The sequence below is a fragment of the Falco peregrinus genome, chromosome 2 (assembly GCF_023634155.1).
Source record: "Falco peregrinus isolate bFalPer1 chromosome 2, bFalPer1.pri, whole genome shotgun sequence".
Taxonomy (NCBI): Eukaryota; Metazoa; Chordata; class Aves; order Falconiformes; family Falconidae; genus Falco; species Falco peregrinus.
The window spans coordinates 42,330,027-42,356,658 of NC_073722.1; the positions used below are offsets into that span (position 1 = coordinate 42,330,027).

The 26,632-nt window shown below is 37.3% G+C and overlaps 1 protein-coding gene across 2 annotated transcripts in view; it reads left to right on the forward strand.

Annotated features, from left to right (window-relative positions):
• CTNNA2 (catenin alpha 2) overlaps nt 1-26,632 on the forward strand; it is a 513,312-nt gene that overhangs the window by 381,412 nt on the left and 105,268 nt on the right. For both annotated transcript variants that reach the window (XM_055797148.1, XM_055797149.1), the window contains exons 8-9: nt 8,223-8,303; nt 24,697-24,849. In XM_055797148.1, coding sequence (XP_055653123.1) covers nt 8,223-8,303; nt 24,697-24,849 — 234 coding nt within the window. The remainder of the gene's footprint in view (nt 1-8,222; nt 8,304-24,696; nt 24,850-26,632) is intronic.

The following is a 26,632-nucleotide window of genomic DNA, read 5'->3' on the forward strand; positions in this document are numbered from 1 at the left end:
CTGGATTATGTTTTCCCAGCTGCAAGCCTTATGTTGGTCTTTGTTGAATTTCATCAGGTTCTTGTTAGCCCACTCTTCCAGCCTACCCAGGTCTTCCTGCAGGGTGGCTCTCCCTTCCAAAGCGTCCACATCCCTACTCAGTTTGCTATCATCCACATACTTCAACAGGGTGGAATCACCATCCCTGGAAGTATTAAAAAACACATAGATGTGGTGCTTGGGTTTAGTGGGACATGGTTTAGTGGTGGACTTGGCAGCCCTAGTTTAATGGTTTGACTTGATATCTTAAGTGTCTTTTCCAACCTAAACGATTCTGTGATTCTATGGTACACTTGATCCCATCATCTAGATCACTTATGAAGATATTAAACAATGTTGGTCTCAATATCAATCCCTGGGGGACCCCACTTGAGATAGGTCGCCAGCTTGAAAAGGAGCTAAGATGGTTAAGATCCAATGCCAAATCTAAAATTTATGAAGTGTCTCTTTTAGGCAGTGGGAAGAAAGTGAATTATTTACGGGACCTCAAAATATCACAGCCTGAAAGTAGAGGAATGTCTTTTGGGGAGGCTTGTAAAAAAGATGCCCCTACAATGCTAATATTTTTTAATTTTCTGGAAGAAAATGATCCAAAACACACATAATTTGTCCAAATTGCAATCTGTAGCCTGATCCTTAGGAGGGCTGGACAATCTTTGTAGTTATTAAGAAGGGGTTCCATCTCATGTAACTTAGTTGTTTAAGAATTAATCATCTAGTACTACAAGACCTCCTCCATTGTCAGTAGAGAAACAACCCCATGTGGTGGTATCTATCCCATATTAAAATAAATACGTAAGACAGATGGGTACCCTAAAAATGCCTATCACTATATACTGAATATAGAAGGAGTGAAAATAACTAGATTTGTCAGTATTCCTAGATGGTAGAATTAAATGAGATGGTCCTACCCTGAAAACTGTCACTGCTTTCTTGAATGGCAGTGTGCTATGTTATGATCTGAATTTAATTAAATTACACAACTGTTAAATGATGGCAGGATATTCTTGCCTTGGGGAAGAACTTCTAGTAGATGCATGGTTTTCTCCGCCCTTTCCAAAAAACAAACAAGCAAAACCCCACAAACAATGCACATGTTTTACCTAATGAAAATCAGTTAGAATTATATGTTACACTTGACTTGTAACTTAGGCAAGTCCCACCAGTTGTTTTTTCTGTGCTTTTGGTACCTCAGAATGCTGTAAAATCCAGTCCAGGCTAGTAGCTAGAAGAGGAGGAGTGTATCCCCACCACAGTGATCTTGGAAACTAGTTCAAAAATACACAGAAATACAGAAATATTCAATGTATGTCTACAAATCAAAAAAAGACTACCAAAAGCAACAAAGTGCTGCCTTCATTCTCAGGTATGAAAAAGTTATCCATCTTAGGCATTCTGTAATATTATTATTACTCTAAATTCTTCAGGCAGTTCTTTTTTAGGAAGCTTAGATGCCAGTACATGATTATGGGTAGATATCAATTAATATGAGCAGCTGCCACTTGGGAACTAATAAGATCAAGTTCTAATCCTGTCTGGTCTGTCAAATCAAACTGCTGTCATTGATAACATTTCTGAAAATCCTTCGTTATTGCCAAAAGACAAGAAGCAGTTGCAACAGTGAATTATGCATAACAAGAAAAGGAATAGCCACAAACCAACCAAAATAAAATACTGCACTACCCACAGGTTCTCCTTCTTTTAAGAAGAAACCACATATGACTGATATTAAACACACCATTTAATTCACGAGTTCACCACTTGAAGGCATTCAGATATTGTGGTGGTGTGGACTACATAAAAAACATAAGCAAAATTAAAAAACAAAATCCTCTTCAACAATCCACATATTCAGTTTCCATAATTTCTTTATTTCATTAGATACTTGGTTACAATTATATACACATCTAAATAAATTCTGCTTGGATGCAGGCCAAGGACAAGATTTGCACATCTCAGGTACTGATATCATGTCCAGGCCATGGTTCATTTATATTTTATTTACTTTATTTACTATCTGGGTTTGCAAGGATATGGCTTACCCAGTCTTCTGCATAGTTGTGATTATTTACGCTATACTGGAACCAATTACACTCACTGTGATCTGGTCACAATTTTGTAAGGTAATTAAGAACTGCTGAAAGCAATTGTTTTATTTTAGGTGAACTTCTTAACCATAACATACATTTATGAGCAGGCAAGATAGTATACATACTGGGATCTTGTTCTTTCTCTGTGGTAACGGAACCTTTCTCCTTTTCAACTGCATCAACAAAGGCCAAAAGACCTGAATATATAAAGGATATCTAAACAACCTTTTTTCTCCATTTATGCAAAATTCTCAATCTTTTTTTTTCTCTCTCTCAAGAAAAACTGAATGATTAAGAGAAAATGGGAATGTACAAATTTGCATTCCACGTGAGATGATCCTCTCACAAAATTGAAGATGGAAAACAGGTGACTGCAGAATCTCCAATGTAGTTACTTAGAATAAATGCTAAAAAACAAAATAATGTATAGGAATAAAGTATGGATGTAATCACTGAGCTGAGTAGAACAGTAATTCACATTCACAGCGTGCTCCTAAGAGACTTCCCACCATTCTATTTACTTTTTTAAAAAATATATTAATCCTAAGATGTCTTCTTCAGCTCATCCATAGAGGAACCATACAGATTTTCTAAAATATGTTTTCCTGACCCATGTCCCTAGTGAATGACTACGGTTTTCAACTTCCAGTTAAATTTAGTCTCTACTCACTTCTTCGAGGATATGTAGTTTAGCCTTTTCCTGACCCAAAATTAATTTTGTAAACCTGTCAGAAGGAGACTATGTATCGGTACATTTAAACCTAGCTTTCTGCTTAAAAGCACTGATGCAGCTTATGTGTGTTGCTCAGAATGTTTTTCCTCTCAGTACTAAGCCTCTCTTCATCACTTTTAAAAGGGCTATTGAACATGAGCATAGTTTTTAAAGAGTGATGTTGTTCAACGTTTAAAATAAAATATTAGGACAGATATATTTTTGAGCAGCAATTTACGCCTTAATAAAACATTGTGATATTGAAGTTCTGAATAAACTCTAAATAATGGAACCATCCAACTAGGCGATGATGAAAATATAAAAGTATATCAAGGTTTGGTAGCTTTTGGATCAATAGATAATCTTTCCACCTGTCTCCTGGAGGCTAAATTACTCGATTAATGGCAATGAGGATGCCTTGGACATGCAACACATAATATGTTAAGAAACTGAACTCTCCCAGGTATTTTGGCTTTTATCTAAAGCAGCAGAGGAGCCAGAGGAGTGTGTAAAAACAGTGGTCGCAAAACTTCTTACACTGTTTTAGGCTTATACTGTTTACCAATTATCATTAGTATTATTACTAATACTAGTAGTAGTAGTAGTAGTATTAATAAATTGAAGCACTGAGGTTCTAAATTATGCACTTTAAAGGAAAAGGATAATAGTTGTCACTAACATCACTCATGTACATGTCATGCGCATTTTTTTTTCTCTGTGACATTATGTTGTAAGCCTGCAGTTGCGGCACTTTTTGTGTATTTCTTGGCACTCCATCCCCTTCTTTCACAGGTTACTATTGTCAGCCATCTTGACTGCCATTGCTTATAATTATTTTATTTTTTTTAAATAATATCCTCGAAACAGCAGGTGTGCATCTCACACAACTGTAAGTAATCCCAACTTTTCAATACAGGGATATTCATTATCTTAACATCTAAAGCCTCTTTATAATAATAATTTTGGTAATAGCAATTTTATCTGTTTCATGGGCTGAAATTTAAGCTCTGTGATTTCCATATCGGTGGTATTTGGAATTATTCAAAACTAACAACACATTTCCACTCTGGAGCGTCTTCATCCAAGGTTGATTGTATCTTATCCAAATTATGCTATGTCTGTAGGCCAGCTGGCGTGACTGTCCATGACTTGATTTTGTGATATTGTCTAGGATCAGAAGAGTGTTCTATTAAGTACCACATGCTGACCAGAAGAGTCCTGTAATGAACGAGTTGTGGGATATAAACGTCCTTAACACTTCTGAAAAAATATTTTGGGAGATTTTTATTTTATTCCAACAGTATAAACTCTGAACAGCTCATGAAAAGAATAAAAGGAGGTAGAACAAAAGTATCTTTTTTAGAAAAAAACCACAGTGCTATATCTTAGCAGAGATCATTCTAGCAGAGACTGAAATCTCTTATGATCCTTAAGTGCTTTTTGTTGTTATTTTATTTCAATTCCTAACTAAATGGAGTTTCCCTTCTAAATGCTTACCTTAATATTATGCACTTTTAACTGTGAAGCTTTTTAGACTTGCTTAATATAAAGAAAGCAATGATTGTCTTCTCTATTTGTTTTATTGTTCAACTAATATTGTTGACAGTGGTTGTGACTGTAGGCATTGTAGGGAGAAATAGAACAGTACCTGGATTTCTTCCACCAACCGGACACAGATGTGTTCAAAAGCTACTCAAGTTTTCATGGCAGGTGGCAAATCACATTTAAAAATGTATATTCAGGGAGCTAGATTTTACGCTGCATGATCTGGGAGGGAGGCTGCAGGCTTGAGCTAGAAGTATGATAAAAGACCCATTCCCGACCTGGGGGACTCTGCAGGCACCACAGCCCCTAGCCAGGAGCCCCTGAAAACAAGCTCCTCCTCATCAACTGAGAATAAATCAAACAGGTGGGGAAAAACTCTAAGGAAATTAGTGTGGGAGTGACACAGATTGAGAGAATCATTTGAAAATATCTTGAGTAAAACCAGTATTCAAATGCTATTAATGATCACTAGAAATCAGCAACCTGATTAATATGTTATCCTGCAGCAAAGTTCTCCTTATTACACCATGAATAGATGTAACTCTGTCCACAAGAACTCTGAATACCAGTATTTGGGCATTCAAGTAATCCTGTACATTTCTCCTTCTCCTTTTAACCCAAAGCCAGCAGCAATTTTTACTTCCTTTTTATCCCATCTCCAAAGTATCTTTCTTCCTTTTGCAGAAAAAGATTAATAGAGAAATGATGTAAGGCTCAATACTAAGCTTTATGTGTTTTTTTTCAGGAAACTACTAAATGCCTTTCCATGCCTTCTAGGAATGGAGGCCAAAAATTTATCACAGAGCAACACTAATATAAGTATTTAAGGACTTAAATAAATAAACTTTAATAAACTTATATTTTCAGCACAGAGCAGATGGTGTTTGACAGACTTGCCTGAAGCTATGTAACATCACATGCCATGCTATTTATTTTTCAATAATGTGATTTACTAAACAAATTTCTCCTTCTTTGAAATCATACAGTGAAGTAGAGTTTGTGTATACAGAGGAAAAGGCAGTAGCCATCTTATAAGTGTCCGGTGAAGGACACTTGAAATTCCTGGATAAGTACAAATTGTGTAGAATGTGAGAAGCATCTCTACAACTTCACGTGTATTCATATGTCTTAATAAAATATTGCCACTGAGAGAGTCTGGCTGGATCTCTGCCCACTTGGTTTGGTAGCCTGTTTGCCAGCACAGCCTGGTTCGTGCCATCTAGCGTCTCAGACAACATGGCTTGGGCGGTTGCACAGAGCAGGGAGGTTTTCGGTAAGCAATATAGGACAGTTTTTTCTCTCTTTTGGAGGGAGAAGGGCCTGGCCAGATGGATATTGACAGTTTGTGTTGTGTGACCTAAGGGTCACAGAAGGGTTCCCAGTTGTCTTGTGTTTTGCAATAGGACATACCTTAAGGGCCACTGTTTATGTAATTTAAAACTAGACTAAAAAAGTTACAGGATAAATTTGAGGAAAGGCTTAGGAGAAGTGCTAGACGTAGGCTACCATGGGCCTGCTCTTGATGATAGTTTTCTCCTATGAGCAATACAAAACACTCAGGTTAGGAACGTGAAGTACAAACTTTTGAGTCAATCTCAAAATTTCTACTTTTTTCAAATGGCCATTTAGGGAATGTCAGGAGCCTTTGCTCCTAAGCATCGTCGTTTATCAGATGCCTGATTAATTCGGTGTCATTGAATCCTGTAGCTGCTAACCTGGAAAAAGTCCCAAGTTTCTATTCAGGTCAATTTTCTGACCCCCTAAATGGGTGCCAAGCATTAAGTGCTTGACCTTTCATGTCAGTGGTGAACACAAAATACATCATTGAAGAAGAATTTTTAACTAGTTGTTTTGCTTGAGAGCTGTAAAATACTATCCCAATATAGCATGAAGTTTCATGGTGTTTGCTTTTTGCTTATTCACATTATGTTAATATTCACTGCAAATTGAAGTTTAGCAAATTATTCCCTGATTTATATATATATATATATATATATATATATATATATATATATATAAATAAAGGTTACCTTTGCCCTAACAAAAAATGTCTTTAAACATTTTGTGTATTTATTTATCTTTCTAAGACAATGCATTGAAGTTTAGGCAATGAGAAGGAAGAGAAGAATTTAAACAACATAAAAGAAATTGAATTATTTGACTGGGAAAATAAAGCATCCCAGAACACTAATGTCACCAAGGATACTTGGTTCAGCTAGTAAACAGCACACAGCTGGAGTAATTGAATTTTTCTTAGAATATAGCTTTGTTCCTAGCAAACTAGGAACCTGGCTGAGAGTAGCTTGCCTGGCAGTCCCCGTTGTACCATTTCAACAGTCAGGAGAAGCTTCCTATACCAAACTTATCTGCCTCATTTTTATTGTGAGATTTCAGCTTGAAAACCCATAGACTGTGCACAAATATGACAGCTGCTGCCTTGGTCAGAATACCAGGGACCAAATTTAGGATGTCTAAAACTAAAAGCATGTGCTGACATTGCTTAGGCTAAAGAGCCATAGTTCTTGAGCTGTGGACTAGATGAACTCAGTCAAAGGATGAACAGAAGAAAAATGTGGTAAAAAAATCAGTGGGTTACACAGATAACTCCTTTTGTATCATAGCAAAGAATTTGTAATGGATTCTTTCTAAAAATCTAAGAGGTAAACATATTTTGTGTTAAACTCTGGTGGCACTTGATATTTTTATGTTTGAGTGTCTAAACCAAAAAAAAAAAGGGGACGGGTTTTACAGATTTCTAAACAATCATAAATGCATTGGCCTTGTATCATAATTAGAGTTACAGACAATAATAGAAAGCAGGCACTCTCTTGAATGAATGCTCAAAGTGGAAGACTGAAACATGGGCCACTTGCCAGTGTGGCCATGTAGAGCTGGTAACAGCGCTGTACATTTGAGAGATCATTATTGAAAGGGTATGTTTAATCCCCATCCCACCCTAAAAGTGACTTCTCAATAGTTCCCAGAAACGTATGCTATTAGGCTCAGCTGGAAATAGAAAATCGCTGTTAATCATATGCAAGGAATGATTTAAATAGGCGTATTCAAAAACAGCGTTGGGAAGGAAAGAGTACCGCCAGAAAGAATGGAAGAGCATTTTGATTTTTGATGAAAAGCCATCAAACATAGTTCAGTGTGATAAGAGTTGTGACAAATCTTTAGAGAAGCAGTTTTTTATTAAGAGAAAGGTAATACAGCTGACAAAGTCACTTAGTGCTTTTTGTGCTATTGAATGTAATTTTTTTTTTTCCATTGGTTATAAACCACAAGAACCTTTTTTCCCCCTTTTAATCATCATGAGGATTTTTGCTTTGTGACTTCCTGCAGGAAGGTGTTTTAAGTGGAATTCTTTATACTGCACCTAATATCTACCAATATGATTCCTGTTACAAACGTAGGGACCATTTTCTTTCTGTCCTCAAGCTGTGTTGCTGCTTATTATCATGTTTAACATTCCCAGTGCCTGGCAGGATGGAGATTAGGAACTCTTAATTTTCATTTTACAGTGAAAGGTCTCTCCAGATTTTTGGTGTATTGGCTATAATATATGCACATAATTTATTGGTGGAACAGTCCTGAACTCTCCAGTGAGTCACCTCAGTCTTTCTTCTTATCATTTTGGGATTGTTTCAAAATAATCTGCTATCCCCCAACACATAAACATGTTAAAAAAATTACATTGGAAATAGCATCTCGATGGAAGCAAACAGAAGGGGTTGCACCGATTTCCTTTGATAAATCTGAATGTCTTTTTTTTTTTTTTAAGTGTATATTTTCTGCATTATTTTTCTCTAACTCTAATATTTCATTTTTAACAGACTGGAAGGAAAGAGAAGGGAGACCCACTCAACATTGCTATTGACAAGATGACCAAGAAAACACGAGACCTTCGAAGACAGGTAATCTATGCTTTTTATACTGCTTCTTGATTTTCCAAGAATTCATGGCTATTCAACTTCAGACTGGTTTTGCCACCTGTAAAGGTATAAAGAATGTGTCCTTAATTAGATATGACACTACATTACATATGACATTAAGCAAAGGAGTAGTATTTCCTGAGCCAAAAAAAACAGAGACTGAAACATTCCAAGTGTAGCCCCCAATGGCTGTAGTATGTGGGAGGGTAGGCAGATTGGCCAGACCTTAACTGCCTTTGCAGCCAGCAACCCCAGTCATAAAAACACTGGCATATGTGCTTATTTGTGTTTATTTGAATACTCTCACTGAAATAACAGGAACGATGAGCAGAATATCAAAAAGTTTGTAAGAGCAATTATTTTCAAATAAAACTTCTAAGGTACTGTATTAAATAAAGATCCTATGAATATAAGGAGAAGACTAACAAATAACAGGATGCCCAGAGAGGTGCGAGATGCCCCATCCCTGGGAACAAGCAAGGCCAGGCTGGATGGGGCTCTGAGCAACCTGGTCTGATTGCAGATGTCCCTGCCCCTGGCAGGGGGTTGGACCTTTAAAGGTCCCTTCCAGTCCAAACCATTCTATGATTCTAAGAATAACTGCAAAGCATAGTTTAAACTGTAAAGGATTACTTTCTCATATTATGTTTATCATTGTGTTTGGTAATAAGATGGAAAGATTAATTCAAAAAGCTCGAGGTGGAAAAGAATAGAAGGAAGACTGGCAAACAAAAGGGAGAAATCCTCCATAGGTTTCTCTTTACACTTCTAAAGTTAAAGCAGGAGGGATTGCATCTTTTTACCTTTTTTCTCCTTTTGAGATGATCCAACTCTGCATTTTCTGTAAAAGTAAAGCAAAAGAAATTCTACCTGGTCAGCCAAAGGTTGCTTCTGTGAATATGATCCAAAATCCACAAATCTGCAAGACCGAGTAAGTACTTAAATGTATCTTCAGACACCTATTTGCAACATGATCGTTTCAGAAATGAGTGCCCCTATAGACAGTTTGAAATTGGTGCTCTGCACTGCTAGAGCTCAGCTCATTTCATCTCTTCCTTTAACTCACAGCAAACGCATTTGAGGATCGTATTCTTAGAGCTTATTTCTCTGAATAATATTGCAATGGACTTACAAGCAATATGAATCATTGACTCTCCTGTATAAACCCTAGCATCACATCTGTTGCTCAGCTAATGACAGGAGACAGACCTCTGCTGTTCTGACCTCCAGATTTATGGGATCCTAGGTTCTGCAGTGGAGCTTGTACCATGTGTTGCCTCCCACCTCTGTTCTTATTGCTTGAAGGAAGTAGCAGACTAACACATGAGTTGCTGTTCTGTGTGAGGCTCTCAGCAGTTGCCTGAATTACTCATCTCTAAAGCCAAATTTACTCCAAAACGTGATATGAAAATGGCACCTTTCTTAATAAACTGTATGCTTCTCATGTATATTCAGCCCCAATGGTGTTGAATTCAATCTCAGAAAGGTTGGAACTCTGTATGTGGGTAAAGTGAAGCACATATATAATATTTTTGTGCTTGGAGATGAAGCTTTTAATATAGGGGGTTTTTATATTTATGAAAGTTAATCATGTAGGTATAATGTTTATTAAATCGTGGCAGTTGCTAATAAACTAATCAGGATTAGATTATAATTGTGCTAGGTTTTGCACAAGCACAGAGGAAGATGGAGTCTCTGCTTTCAGCAATGGGAATTCTGACTATAAATTATCTTTCAGAATCATAATCAATGTTCTGCTTCATCACATGCATAATCATCAGTATATATGTGCACGTCATCCCAGACCTGCCTATATACCCCTTGCTAAATTTCAGAATATAAGGATGTCACTGAGGACTCAGTTTAATGGCTGGGAAGAGAGGCTTGGACATTAAACAGAAATGAACCACAGCTGAGATCGCAGTGTTCTACTATTTCAGCCATTCTATTTTGGGCTAAATCATGGGAGAGACAACCAACTTTGAATACCATAATGCCTTTTGTTTTTAATGAATCCATTCTAAGGCTCGCTTGTCAGATTTATGAAGCTTAATGTTTTCACCATAAAACTAGACAATCTACAAAATATGTTTTGGTAATGAAGAAGGTATATATAGATTTCATTTGGTACCCAGCCTTCCTTGCAAGGCTTCAGTAGTCAACCATCTAAGACTGATTTTTCTTTCTCTGCCCAGGTTACTTAGGTCTTTATTCCTGAGATTTATTTTGTTTACCTGTAGAACACACAGACATGTGAAATGATTGTGAATAGGATACATGTTACTAAAATTCCATCTCACAATTAACAGTTCACATCTATTCCTATTCTGATGGAATTACATCTTTTATACTCATCATTTAAACTCTCCTGGGCATTGAAAAATTATTATGGAGATCTAATTATATGTCTTAATATAAACGCCAGTAAGAACATCTAGCTAAGTCAGACTGAACAAGTTCTTGGAAGCAGACTATTCTCACCAGCCCATAGCTTAATGCTGCCATTTCTTACTTGATTTTGAACAATTTGGAGAAAGCACAGAATTCTGTGTCTGATAACAAGTTGTGCCAATTGGCAGGATTTGAGGTCTTTCCCCCCCCCCCGTATGCAAGTCTGTCATAAATAAAAAAAAAATTAAAAACAAAACAAAACAAAACAAAACACCAAAACCCACACAAACAAACAAACAAAAATCCCCAAACAAATAAAACAGACCAAAAAAAAAAAAACCAAACAAACCAAAAAAAAGAAAAAAAAACCCCAAAACCTAAAAGCTAAACAAAAGCATCTTTCACTGTGTGGTACAGCAAGCTAGATCTGCAGTAGGGTGCTTGTTGACGCCAGTTATTTTGTTTGTTTGCTTTACCTCCATTGGAAAAGGAAAAAAATACTAACCCTGTAGTTCAAATATTACAGCTAATCATAAAGCAGCATGCACACAGGGTATTTCAAGCATTGCAACTCTGCAGTGACATTGAAACAAAGATAAGCAGGAAGGGCACACCAAAGAGTTTGGCTAACAGACAAACGGGATGCCTAGCAAGGACCAACCCAGTCTATAGATCATTTGAAGTTGTATGAGCAGGGCACCAGCTGTTCTGCTGTCACCACCACTGGTGTCCCACCTGTTAGTACTGCTGCCTCCTGCCCTGCTGCCGTCGTCTCTTTGCCTTGTGTCCTGTTCCAGTTAATCAGTTGAGTTTGTTCAGTCTGTATGAGCCAGTCGGTTCCCCTGCAAGGTGTAATAACCAAAACCATTAGTTTTCTCTTAAAGATCAGATATCTGTACTGCTATTAATTTTAACGGAGCAGCCTGTCTGCATTATTCTATACAGTAAATTGAAATAATATAATCCTTCATTCTTGTGCATTCAAGCCAGATTAATGCTTCATATGCCTCTAAGTGGAAGGAATTGTAAAGAAATACAAGGTTTTTACCAACGATTCTCAGTTTCTACCGGAAATGATGCTCTCATGCAGCTGTAAAGGACAATTCATCCACGTCCTGTAGGCTTACATTTATGGCATTACTGAAGCTAGTTAGAAAAACTGTATGAAAGAAATACTCAACAGAAAATTTTCATTTTATTTAAAACTGGAAATCATCAGAAATTATCCAGAAATTGAAGGGGGGGGGGGGGGGGGGGGAGAAAGCCTGACAGTGTTGAAAAGTAATTTTTAGATTTTTTCAGTAGTTTCAAATTTTTATTTTGAAAGTTAGTAGTTTATTTTACCTTAGCATTGCAGTATAATGATATACATATAAATAAATTGAAAATTAAAAACGTATTTTCAGAGTTGTCAAAAAAGGTTTCCATTTTTTTAAGGCATTTTGATAATTTGGAAATTTTCAGGTTTCATTCCAAAGTAGAATAAAGCAAAAAATAAGTACTATATTTTTCTTGAAGTTGGATTTCTGGTTGTCCTTGTAGATTTAGGCAACAAAACTTTATTATAAAATGTATTAATAGGAACTGGGAAGTAGAAAGTCCAGAAATAACTGCATTACCAGTTGCATTTTGATAAATACTTTGAATGTTTGGTTTGATGTCCTCGGCTTTTGTTTTATTAGAATAGTCTAACAAATTAAAGCTATTGCTAGGTATCAAAGTCTGTGTGTGGAGCATCAAAAGGTAGTTTTTGGCATCTGATTATTGTTATTGGCCTTGGACTATGTGTTGTTGGGTGCAATCCAGTTCAGCCTGGTGGGCAAGTACCACAAAAAGCAAAATAACATCAGCATCCTATTAATAGCTACATACAGTTAGTAGCTAGGATGGTAATTTTGAATATGGAAAGCTGTCGTCATTTCTAGACTCAAAATACCTCTGCTTGTTCTTATGGCTAAATGAATTCTTCAGACCACTCTCAGAGGCGAAACATTCTGATTTAGAATTTCTTTTTATCAAAAATCTCCTCTTGTCAGATTGTCTTTTCCAGACAACATCCTACAGACCTCTGAGGAATACGTGTTGGGTAGACACAGAACTGAAAAACAAAATTCCCAACAGCTGAATTAATAAAGTCTTGCTTTCCATAGCATTGTACTGTCCATTTAGGGCTTCCTACAGCAATAATCTCAGGTCCTCCTTTGTGGTTTCTTATCTCCTCATTTTCTCCCATCCATCCTTCTCCCCTCTCCTGCTACCTCATCTGCTGTAGCTTGCTTGTTACTCCAGGCTGGTCGGTAAAATGCAGGAAGATGTGAGGCTGGTTTTAGCAATTGCTCAGCCAACTGGCTGGCTGGTACCCACATGGTGGTTGGCCAGCTGGTTCCTATGTTGGTACGCTGGCCAGCGAGCTACTGACTTTATATAACAAATTTTCCTCCGTAGGACTCTTAATTCAGGTCACCATTCTCCCACCCAGACAATTTTTCATCAAACTCCAGCTATTTAGCATCCTCAAGACCTTTCCTGTCTGTCAGATGGCTTTAAAATTGGCCAACAGATTAAAATGTAATTGAAAACTGGATAGAGTTGCTATCGTGAGCCTCATTTCCTCAGGAAACCAGTTTTGAAACAAAAGCCTTTATGGCCAAGACTGTGGTCCTCTTCTCTTTTACTCTGTTATCTGCAACTGCTGGTAATATTTTTATTGTATAATTACAGCATGTTATTCTCCATAAATAAGCCCTTCAATAAAAGTTCTATAATGACATGTAATTTGTTTTCCCATATGATTTTCCAAGAATGGGTTTCACATGTAGCTGTGGTTTGTCCTTGTTATTGGTTATTTAATCTCAGCTACTTTGTAGGCTGAAAGCTGAAAGGCAGGCACTTCCGTGATTCCTGTATTGGTTTGGGTGAGTTCTCTCCCTCTTTCTTACTAACATTGATGGAGGTTAGGATATTGATTGCTGCTTCTCAGTGTGTGCTTTTTCCCAATAGCCACTACTAGCACCCTAGGGGTGGTGGCACACTTATGGATGCTTAGGATCAGGTTTAGCCATTTAGGCATAAATCACTATTAATAATGACTGCTATGCTGTCTTTCTACCCACCAGATACTCAGACTTGTTCAGTCACATACACTGTAGCAGCCAAATTAAAAATAAATAGATATATCCAAGTCATATTTGCCCTTTCTGTATCTCTAATCAATTCTTTATGTATCATGTAGTTAGGACATCCTTTCACATGACCCTTACGTATTTTTGATTCGTCATTTACTTTATCCTCTTAAATACCTTTGTAAGACACCTGGTGGACTACAGGCACGGTGTTCATTAGTCTGTTACCAGCCTTATTCTCTAGCATATCTCCCCTCAGTTGCACAGCTACAGTTATCATACTCCTTACCTTTTAGTCCTTGATAGTACTGTTTCAGTAGCTATATTAGGCTATAAGTTGAACTTTAAAAAAGTTAAAGGTTGATGACACAAATACCTCCTGTAATTTATTCATGCAAATTTGGTAAAACAAAGATCTTGGGGAGAACTTCTTGAACATGCTCAGTTTTTATTTACTTCGTAGGTCTCCAAAAGTATTTGCAATTCAGTGTACTTTCTTTAATATGGGTTACAACAGTTTGAATTAGATAACAGGCTTCATAATGTTCTTAGGCTTATTTGATATATTTTTTTTTTTTCCCTAGCTCTTGAGAGGCAGCGTATCTCCATTTGCTCTTTATGTCAGTCACTTCCACTTAGATTAAGTTGTATTGCTACTGTTTATGAATGCTATTTGCGGTTTTAAAAAAAATTGTTTAACACTCTGAAACCTGCCAAAAATTGACGTAGACTCTAGAGAGACTCTCAGAATAAAAACCTGGAATATTAACTCATGCAATTAGCCTAAAGGGACACCTAAAACTGAAAAAAACGTGTTCCATTGGAACAGATTTTATTGCAGTAACCCATACAGCACAAATTGTATTATGGGTAGAAACTTTTATAATGTTTTCAGTCTATGGACTTAAATCTCTCTTCAAATATATGCATAACGTGCTTCTTTACAGCATGTAAACACTTTCAGGAAACACAGGACACCCTCCAACAGAGGAAATTTTATCATTATCATTTTGCAGTCACGGTACTCTCTCGTATACAGACCAGATGACTTGTCAAATGCTGTAGGGAGGGCCAGTGGCATCTAGAAATAAATCTTTCTGCCTTGAATCATGATTTACTGACTTAATTTTATTGTTTGTCCTCTCTTCCTTCTACAATGCTCTATTAAGACAAGCAAGAATTACTGGCAGATTTTAGAAGAATAATCTGAAACATAGAAAAGTAAAGGTGCTTCTGAAAGTGAAGCTGCCTCAGCTATAGGCATTCGGTGTCGTGCCAGCTCTGGGAGGTACACAGCAGCTGTACGTTAAGCCCAAGGGAAGTGCAAGTGCTCAGAAAGCAAAACAAAACCATCATATTCAGAAGAAAACAGTGAAGCCAATTCTAATCAAAATTAATAGATAATAGACAACTAGCTCTTTTCAGCTTCTTTGAGAAGCTGAGCAGCACACCCAAAGAAATAAAGACTCCTATTGAGGGGGCAGGAGGAAGAGAAGAAAAGAGAACCCTGGGAATTCACACCAGCTGATGGCAGGTGTAGAAATTGGGTGGTAATATATGAAAGCTGTTTTTCCTTCAATCTCCTATATGGTTAATAGAGAGTTCACCTTTAGAGGGTGGTCTGGCATTTCAAGGATGTATTTTTACAAATGCTCAAGCTCTTTGTATACAAGGAGTCATAAACAAACCGCTTCCTAATCTATGTACCCTAAAGATAGGAGCCTAAAGGTAGGTTCCTATGAATAGTTCTTTTTCTTTCAAGTTATGGAAGCAGTCAACGCTGCAGCAATAAGTGCATTTCTAGGGGAGCTGGGGAAGCAAGTTCTGCCTCTCATTACCATAAAAGTAGATTCTGATGTGCCCTTTCTTGCAGATGAGAGGGCACTGGTTATAGTTATAAATCCTGAAGGTGGCACTTTTTTAATTCAAGATCTGTATAATTTAAGGAGGGCTAAAAACACAGAGGGAGAGGGTCATGGACCTTACCTAGCTCACATGCCACTGCAAGAATTTGTAAGAGAATTGATACAGTGCTTTGAAAACTCAAAACTTCATGCAAGTGTTAAGTAATAGCAGAATACCCAAGAAGGTTGTAACTTTAAAAATTTAGTCTTGCATGAATGTTTACTAACAATTTATTTTGCAAAGGCAAAATTAAAGCAAGGTCATACTTAAATAGATGCTCCATAGGAGTGTTGCTAATCTTATGCTTTATTACCAAAGAAGAGGCATCAGTTGCTCCCAAGCACAGCGTAACTAGTGGTATTACCTCATTCTGTTGCACAAAAATACTTCTTGACAAAGTATTGGCATTTTTTTAAAGGGAGCCAGCCAGAAGTCAATGTAAATGTCTTTGAACCTAAGACCACCTGTGGCATCAGCCCTTGCTCATTAGAAACTCATCACCTTTTCCTTGTTGCTTAATAGGTTATGTTTTCACCTGCAGTGATTCTAGCGCTCTTGATTAGGGAAATCTGTAGGCTGGCTTTCTGAAAGCAGTCTGTCAAATGCTAATACAGATTTATTTCTGTGCCAGCACTACATGCTTATTTCTTGTATTCAGTTCAGAGGTGTGTTCAGGTCTGGGGCCCCCAACATAAGAAGGCCATGGACCTGCTGGAGCAGGTACAGAGGAGCACATGAAAATTATCAGAGAGCTGGAGCTGCTCTGCTGTGGAGACAAGCTGAGAGGGTTGGCGTTGTTCAGCCTAGAGAAGGGAAGAGTCCATGGAGACCTTATTTAAGCTGTTCAGTACCTAAAGGGGCTGACAAAAAACATGGAGAGGGGCTCTTTACAGGGGCATGTAGTGATAGGACAAGGGGGAATGGCTTTAAACTGAAAGAGGGTAGATTTAGATTAGCTATTAGGAAGAAATTCTTCCCTGTGAGCATGGCGAGGCGCTGGCCCAGGCTGCCCAGAGCAGCTGTGGATGCCCCATCCCTGGCAGTGTCCAAGGCCAGGCTGGACGGGGCTTGAAGCAATCTGGGCTGGTGGAAGGTGTCCCTGCCCATGGCAGGGGGCTGGAACTAGATGGTCTTTAGGATCCCTTCCAACCCAAACCATGTTGTGATTCAATGTTTAATATGGGTGCTCTGCATTGCATGTATATCAGTACTTCCCTGGGTTTCTCTAGCAGCTTGCACAAAGGTGTTAGACAGGAGTCTTGTGTAATACTGGCTTATAAAGCAGAAATAGTAATGCTCCAGTTGATAAAGTCCTCTGTTCTTCCAGCTTCCACTGAGTTTTTAGCTGCTCCTTAAAGCAACAGAAGTAGGCATACTCTGAATTTCACCAGCTTGGACTGAAAGAACTGTAAGCTGCTGCACGCTGTTCAGTACTGCATCCACTTTTTGTCTGCTACCATTAGGTAGACTAACTGGTGTATTTGTTTTAGGAAAGGATTTTTAGAAAAATGTCTAAAAATCTGATCTAGAAAATTAGAGGTAAAGAACTGTTATTTAAATTGCACTTAATTGTAATTTTGACCTGAACTTATTTGAATGCACGTGTCTTTGTCTCCCTCAAAATTCATTTCTTCTGGATATTTATCACTGTGACATTGAGTTTTTTATGGTGCTCTGAAGTGCTTCAGAGAACATGGAGAGTGTTTTAATACTGCTGATTTACTCTTTCAGGTCTGTAGTAATTTCCTTACTGCCTAATTATAAGGCTCAGTTTAATTTACTCCACACATAATGTTTACTGATGCACATATGGTGCAATATTTCAGGAAACTGTATCCATATCAGGTAGTTTTGTGTAAGGCTACAGTTTGTAACATTTCCATCAAATGAGGGAAAATTTGATCCTCAACATAATACTCATGATGAATTATTTTTGTCTGGCAAAAGCCAAAGAGTGTAGTAGCTATGGCTGCTTTTTCTTGTTGAAATTGGGAATTGATTTTTTTTTAAATTATTTTTTTTTAATGGAATGAAGTTGTGAGCACTGGCTGTTGTTGTGAGGGCTGGCCTTTCAGAGTGGCTTGTGAGGAATTATGATGCAAAACTCAGTGACACCTATACTGCGTTAGAGTAGATTACTGCACATAAGTTTGTCTATTATTCCTCAAATAATGGCTCTTCATAAAAGCTCACATATTTCAACAAAGCTTTGTACTCACTCCAGGAACTTTAGAAGATGCCTAGCTCTGTAATCACTGCAGAGAAATGAATATATAAAGTTTTTTAAACTCTTTTTGATGAGAGACACTGTAAATATGTAAATATGGGAGATCAACAGAAGTATATCATGCTGCTACTCAGAACAACCCCATTCCAAAACCAAAAAAGCTCAACCCAAAAACTTATTCCAAGAAATTTCTATTGATGATAGTTTTACATAAAGAAGTTTTCACTGTTCTGTAGGGTTGGCAATAGAGTGACCTGTAGCCGCATCAACGAAAGACACTTACAGAAGCTTGGATTCATAAGTACAGCTTCATATTTTGATATTCATGCAGTAGCATGAGGTAGGGAGCTCTGAAAACATGGGAAAACAGTACTTTTCCGAAGACTTCTATAATTCTGTCCTCCTAATGGGCTTATGGGCAATGGCAAAGTACATAGAATTTAGTTGTCAAATGGGATTTCAACATTGTGTTAGTTTCTTAATTGACATTAATTTTATTTGGTAACACTACTTCTGAAGTATTATAAAATGTCTTCAATGTTATTTATTACTTGTTTGTAAGGAACCGGAAATATAAAGAGTTTTGTTTTCAGTTTTTGCTTTGTGGAAATTACTGCAAAGGAGAAGAAAACAAAACAAACAAAACAAAACAAAAACAAAACCAGCAAAACAAAACAAACCCAAGAAAAATACCCAGGCTGTGATCTCACTGCAGTAAGGGCTTTTTTGAAAGGTATGGTTGATAACTGATAGCATCGGTTATCAATCATCTCTATGTATGGGGCAGGATCAGCTTGTGACTTTGAGTGACTCTCAGAAAGGATGATGAGAAATCCATTTTTGCAGAATACAATCAATTTTTAATCTTGTTTTAGCCATTGTCTGGAACTCAAACAGATAGGTCTACCAAAGACAGCTATCATCAGCTTTCATTGGAGCTAAATCTCTAGGTCTTAGAGAAGCTGTTGATAGTATTTAATATGCCAGCCTGTTCATGCATCTGGGGTAGGTGGGAATGCAAGTGTGACACATGTACCATTTACTTTATTAACACTTCAAAGCTTATTGGATCTGACTGCTCCGAAGTGAAGTTTCTAAGCATGCTTATCATAGGATAATTACATGAAGGGTTTTCATAGACAACTATCTTCCTGTTTGTGACCAGTTATTTAACCTCCCCACAACAGTTTTGTCCCCACTTAATTTTTGTTTACTACATGTATAATAACGCATAAAGCTCCAAAGCCACTCTGTTTGATTTAAAACAACAAAGCCTGAGATAATACGTGAAGTCACACAATATGTTGTAGTTCTCAGTTTAATCCATGGATGTCTAATCCATGATTTTTATTTTTTCCCATTACCCTCCTCTTTGTCACACCTTTTTTGCATCAGACCCTCTAGGCTTACAGTCTTAGTGACATTTTTGACACTTTACAGTCCTTGGTTTTCACAAGGATATGTTTCAAAGTCCTATCCTTTTTCTTCTCTGCTGGGGTAACCTCCTACAATCTTTCCCTTCTTTGTTCCCACATGTAATGTCCTGTTCTGCGACTTCATCTTTTCATATTCTCCTTGTCACAACTCTACCCTCCCAGATCATACAGAATGTGAAAGTCACTGTCTTTCTCTTCTGGGTTATTTTGACATCACTAATTCTTTCCACTGACTGTTCACTCCCTACCTGTATTTCTGTCCTGTTTTTCTAGCATTTTTGGATGAAAATCTCTGTACTGTCCTCTACTTCTTCATGCCCTGTATCGTTCTTCATTGTTAAAAAGAATAAATATTTGGTACTGTCCCAGCGCTCCGACTGGCACTGCAATTTTATTGTTCTATCCAGGCATGAAACAAGACAGAGTTCTTGCCCTGATAATACTCATATGTTTGGGGGGTATGTGGGTGTCTGTCCCTCAAGCTTATATATTTTTCCCTGCTTTTATGTAACTACACTAATGTTGTTAACAAGCCTGAGGCTTGCTATTGCTGAATAATGATAGCACACACAGTGCCCCGCTCTGCTTCCCCCTGCCCCGCCCCCCCACCCCCCTCCCAAAAAAAAAGGGGGGATTAAATACCTAATACTTGGTAACTAGTTTCTTCTCTACTTCTGACCAGATAACAGTCTGAGGAATCCTTAGTAGTGACCTACAAGAAGGAGGAATGATTTTTTTTATGTGTGTCTTATGCTCTTTCAAATTTCTGGTCAAAAATTGTCACTTCACAACTTACTTTCCATTAGTAAATTAATCCCCAGCCTTTTCCTGGCTAGGCAAGTTTCTCTTTAGAGAAAAAAAGTCTCTCACACACACACAAAAATATGAAGAAGTATGATCAGTATTTGTAACAGTATTTCTTCCTGAGTTTTTATCTTGGGGTTTTCAAGTGTGATACGTGCTTTAAATATTAATCTTGTTACTGTTTAATCTGTCAGGACCTAATTGATGGCATTGGCATTTGCATCCCACCGTCTACCATTTTTTGGTCCCACCTTCCTGGGTTGTAGTGTGCAGAACTGACTGAGACTTTCTCTTTAGCACTATATTGCAGTAGGTTCTCATGCTCACAGTCTTACTCACCAGAACTCAGTTTCACAACGTATTGGAGGAGGCACGCTAACTGCAGTGGAGAAGGCTTTATTTTCATCTCTTTCAATTAAATTAATACCTGTTTGGGAGTGCTCCACAGGTGCGAGCTGGAGTTCGGTTCAGCTTGTAATGCTCGTTAAATAGAAAATGGTGAATAAGGTGCTCCTTGGTAAACTTTTGTTACAGGTAGCTTTATACTGCCAGTCTTTATAAAGTTTAACAATCTGTTAGAGTCATTAATCTCCTGCTGTGACTTTACCTTCCCGTGTCAGGATTAGACATTTAATTCTCTACTAGACTGTAAGTAGCACTGAGACATTTTGGTTCTAAAATTGTTGTATAGCCATGGAAAACATCATTTCAATGGCCAGTTTAACCTCTTTGAGCTCAATTATAGCTGTGAACCGACAATGATAAACCAGCCCTAAACAGAGTTAGAACAGTAGAACATGATGCTATCAAAACCAGCAACTGACTCTGTGCACCATAAACTGACCAAATTGACTGAACTGGAAAGACATAAAATCTGCCTTGTGGTACACTATTCATACTTCTAAAAATATTTACAGGTCTTGATGTTTTCCTTTTATAACATTGTGCTGGTCTGGCAAACTTATTCTTCTAGCTATATGTTAATTAATAAAGTTTTCTCCATGCCAAAAGGAATTAAGCAAGACCTTCATTTAATGTGCTTTCTGCCCCAACAAATGGAGTTTCATGTAGTGGAAGCTACCAACTCTGTGAAGTCACTTCTAACTTAAAAATTCAGTGGAGAAAACCCCCTAAAACATTATCTTATGAGTAATAGTTTGTGTCATAATATTTGCATCAGAATGCAGGGTGTATTAAGGCACTGCAAAGATATTTGTTAGCGTGCTTACGTGCACAAGGTCTTGTGCTGTTTTAAGAATAAAACTTGATGTGGTTTTGCTGCATGTTTTATGACCATTTAAATTCAAGTCACGAACTTCTCCCATTCCCTTCTAAACTGATGTTACTTCTATGAAACAGTAAAATATCTGGACGCATAAGCCATCACTTTGGCCGGACCTCGTTGCAGTATGCAGAGGAACATACAAGATTAGTTTTCCAGTAGTTATTTACCATGATGAATAGCCCTAATTCTATCAAATAGATGGGTAATGCTGAGCTAATACTTTTAAATGTCTTGTCTTGTGCAATTAATATTACCCTGTCATGTATCCATTTGAGCTATTGGATGAATGTCCTATGTTCATATTCCTGTCACATTTAACAAATGATTTTGTCAAGTAATTCTTTATAGCTTGTGGTGATGGATAGCAAAATTTGTAGTCTCCTGAGTATATAAAACCCGTTAACTATACCTTTCAACTTCAATGCAAGGGCATCCTAAAACTCAGATAACCAATTTCTAAAGAAATTATAATGTGTGTTTACAAGAGGGGTCAGAAGTATGCTACTAGCATCTCTGATTAACACGGCATAGGAAAACAGAATTTGTTAATTTTATATTTATCAAACCTGTGACAGTCAGAATTCAAATTCTTTTTCAGCTACTGCAACTATGAACCTTAGAAGGCAACTTACAATTACTATTAGCAACAAGATAACCATTTTATTCATTCATTTGGATTCATATAAGTCTACTGTATATTTACAGTTGTAAACCCCAAATTGCTGGTTGCTGATGCTCCTACTGTCCTTTTTATTGATTTCTGGTATGTGTTTGTGGACTAAAGATATTTAATACCGATGAAAATAAGCGCATACTTAACCACCCTGAGACTTTTCTTACAGTTCCATGGGGCATATTGGTATAATCACATCTATACACATTAATCTTGATTAAAAAATGAATTGCTTTTTCATTGAACACAACACTTGGAAACAGATACCTCCTTATGGAATGATATAAACAGAGAACAGTGAGTGTTAATTTAACATTTAAAGTAGTTTTTTTCTCTACAGCGGACAGCAGGTTTTATCGACAGGTATTAACCTTGAGCAAGTGGATTTTTTTAAAGGGTTTTTTTTCCCTGAGAATGAGATGGAAACCACATGGAGTTTTTTAAATCCTTTTTTTTTTTTTGGTGTGTGTTCCTTTTGTGTGTTCCTTTGGAGATGCTACCATTTGGCCTATTTCAATACAATGGGATTCAAAAAGTCTAACTGTAGGTACTGAAATAAGGCATCTCACCTGGAAGCAGAGTTTCCCAAGTGTTGGGATGTGGACACCTGCAGAGGGTGATTAACCAAATGTGAGATGAACCCTCTCTGGTACTTTCTCTCCCTTAATGCTGGCTATAGGTGAAACCCTTCATTTAGTAGGAAAGGCTTGATATGCATAGTGAATGGAAATCTATCAGTTGTGTAATGCAGAGTGCTCTGCTAGTGCACTGTAACACATAACATCTTAGTGTATTTTTTTCTCTGTTTTTGCAATACGTTGATATATTTGCAGCAATATTACAAAATTATTATTAATCTTTGTATTGACATGGTACCTATGAAAATTATCCATGGATCAGGGTCTCATTGTATAAGATGTTATGCGAACAGACCCGAAGGACGGTCTGAAAAAGCTTTCAATATGAGGATAAAATAAGAGTCACCAGGTGGATATCAGCAGATTGATGAGAGAAAAAAGAAGGAGTACAAGGTGAAAACGTGATAGGTATTAGCTACAATACACCAGCTTCCTAACTGTTGGCAGGTCTCTGATATATTCTTTTTTTTTTCTCCCCCGTTTGTATGTATTATAGTGTTAGCTATTCTGAGTGCCTTTAATCATTTTGAAAGTGGAAAAATACTTTCCAGATAGAATCTGAATAGAATTAACTTTAAGGGGAATTAAGAATTGCTCTTCTTGATACATTGGCTGCTTTAGCTGTAATAGAAATCGAAGGAACACCTCATGCAAACATGTGCGTGCTATTTTGCTTTGCTTGTTTTTACTGCATCACTCAGGTATTGAATGGAAATATTCAAAGTTAGCTCTCTCCTTATTCAAGTAGAGCTGACAATTGCTGCTGTCAAACAGCAAATGCATCTTGGATCATGTATTTACAGTGCCTAACAATATATGAGTTTTCGGTATGACTGGGTGTTTTGATGACACCTTGTCTAGCTAGAGCTTTCTTGTCTGGTCTGCAAAATAGAGAAAATTACCTTTCCTGATGTTTCATCTAACTAAAATTGCATGATTTAATGATACTAGTGGCTTGCTGGACCTCCAAGCTGAATAGCTCTCCATTTGTGTTTGAGTCCACAGTTTTTCATCCTTAACAACCAAAAAAGCTGGAGAAAACATGCTAAAAATGTTTCTGATAAGTAATTTTATAGAGAAATTAAGGTTCCAGGAAGAATTACTTAAGATTTCAGTTATCTTTCTGGCTGTCTTTCAAATTTTAGTGAAGTTTGGCATTAATTAGTGGTTATTAGCAAGGTAGAGATGAAGTTAGTGACATCATTCTTCCAGTAATATTGTTTCAAACAGATGTTTTTATGAAATAACAGGTGTTTAATCTTCAGTAACTTTAGGGTGTTTGGTTGGGGGTTTTTTTCCCCTTGAGAATAAATTGTAGAATATTTTCTACAGTGCCTGGAAAATGCTTAGAAAGGTTTCCTGTTTATACCTGGTAGAGGTATTTGAAAGAGAATACAAAGCACAAGGCATGTGTTAAATGAAGTAGTCTTTATTGCATCGAATACTGTTCAGTGCAGGAATTAGAGAAGGCTTAGAAATATTCAGGCTAATATTTTTAATGGTTGCTTGAAGTTAAGCTCCTTAATCCATATTTGGCTTTTAAGTGAGCTGAACTGTTTTTTAAAGTAGCATGCAGCTTTCAATTCTCATCAATTTGCGATTTATTAGCTGGGTAATCACCACCATCCTATATAGATCCATTCAGTCCAGTAGAATTAGATGTCTGTCAGCATGAATCTCAGAAGGGTTTTGCAGAGCCTGGGCCCTGAAGTGTTTGATATTTGTATGCCTGCTGCAAATATATAACTTGGAGGAAAGAAAGAAAAAAGCCCAAACTCCCGTACAGTGCTGTGAGATGTGATATATCAATGCTTAAATACAAGGAGCCAGTGAATAGAGTAGGAATGTATATGGATACTTCTTTTATTTACTAGTCTGCTCTGTTTTGTCACAGCTGCGGAAGGCGGTAATGGATCATATATCGGATTCATTCTTGGAGACCAATGTCCCATTACTGGTTCTCATTGAGGCTGCAAAAAGCGGTAATGAGAAAGAAGTGAAGGAGTATGCTCAGGTCTTCCGTGAACACGCCAACAAGTTAGTTGAGGTAAGTGACCTTATTGATGCAGCTAGATTTCCATCTTGCCTCTCTTGGAGAGGAAAGAAAAATATATACTGCTTGAAATGTTAGAGGCAGCATTTCTGTAATACAGCTTTCAGGAGTTTGGGTCAACTTTATCCCAGCAATTGCAGAACAAAAGCCTGGGTGGCTGGCAGAAGGAAGTATGTGCTGTATTTTAGTTGTTCATTAAAGCAATCGAGCATGTTAAAGATGGTATTTTCAATATTTTTTCAAGAGTCATGAGCAACAAGAAGTAAATTTCAGTTCAGCTTTACTAACAGAACAATAGATCCTAATCTCTATTAAGTAAAAAGCCAAATAAGTGCTTCATGATGCTCTATCTGGTGCTGGCCAAAGGGTACTCTAGACTTCAGAGCTTGTCAGCCTGAATTAAAATAGGGAAAAGGACATACAGACAAGTCATAGCCTTAAGAGCATATTTACTCTTTAAAGGTCTGTATTAAACACACACACACATATATTGTCTTTCTGAAGAGATGTACTGTGTAAAGTTGAGAAATGATAATTTTGAGTCATCAGGGATGATATTGACATAGCTCTGTTCTACCGTGAGGAGTATAAATTGAAACCTGGATGCTCATTTAATAGACTTTTAATAAAATAATGATAATGTTCATCTCTGTTTGCCCTTTTTAACAGATCAAGAGCTATGAGAAACACTTGTATTTTTGGAAGACAAATATAGCTCAGTGATTTGCTTAAGATTATTACGTGGCATTATTGACTTCTCTGTACTAGCATTTTGAAGAGTATGTACCCTCTTTGCAACATCCTTTCTTGGTAGCCATGACACATGTTCAGCAGAGGAAAATGGTATTAGGGAACTACTGATGTGACTATACGTTTGAATGGCTTCTGTGCTGAAATCAAGCATTGTCCTAGCTCTCTAGTGCCTGAGCTGAAGCAAGGAGTAAGGGTTTCTTGTATGCTATTGACTAAAGCTAGACAGTTCCCTGACAAAATATGTCGGGTGGTGGTGGTGGTGCTATTTTTAGTGGGAATAAGGTGCTGTTCTGGAGCATCTCACTCTGCCCAGGTACAAACAGAGAGTCAAGGTACCTCAGTCAGGGTCTGGAAGTCAGGTTTTTGCTATAGTACTTGACTTGTAGGCACCTAAAGGTAGGTCCAGGGGTTTAAAAGCTCAGGATGGATTTTGTACAATACTGACTACAGTAAGGTTTATTACTGTTATCTGCAAGAGGAGCACTGGAGTGTCAGTGACTTTTTCAGTCCTGACCCCTCTGTATTATGTAAAGATTTGTTACTGCCACCTGGTGACTGGAACTGTGGCAATGGAAAAGGAAGTAGCCAGCAGGTATAATAAAGGGGGGGGGGGGGGGGGGGGAACCAAACAGAAAACCCTTCCAAAATGTTCAGTTATAGTGTAGTGGTAGTTACAGCTGTACCCTTATACATAATATACAATGGACGTATGTGGTTAGTATTATAGCAGTCCCCTCCACTGATTTGCAACAGTGTTGCAATTACAGGTCTAATAGCATGATTAAAAAGTTAAAAATAACTATACGGTTTTTTTATAAAAACATATCTATTTTAGATATATAGATATATTTTATAGATCTTTTGAAAAAGCTAATAAGAGGTAATAACATAAAAGGAAGAAAAATACCTTTTAAAAGCTATAGTAAAAAAAAAAAATCACTGCCCCCAGAAAAATACCCACAAACACCATCAACTGGCAGAAAACCAACAGGAGGGTGGGGTAGTTATCTAGCTTTGGTTTTAC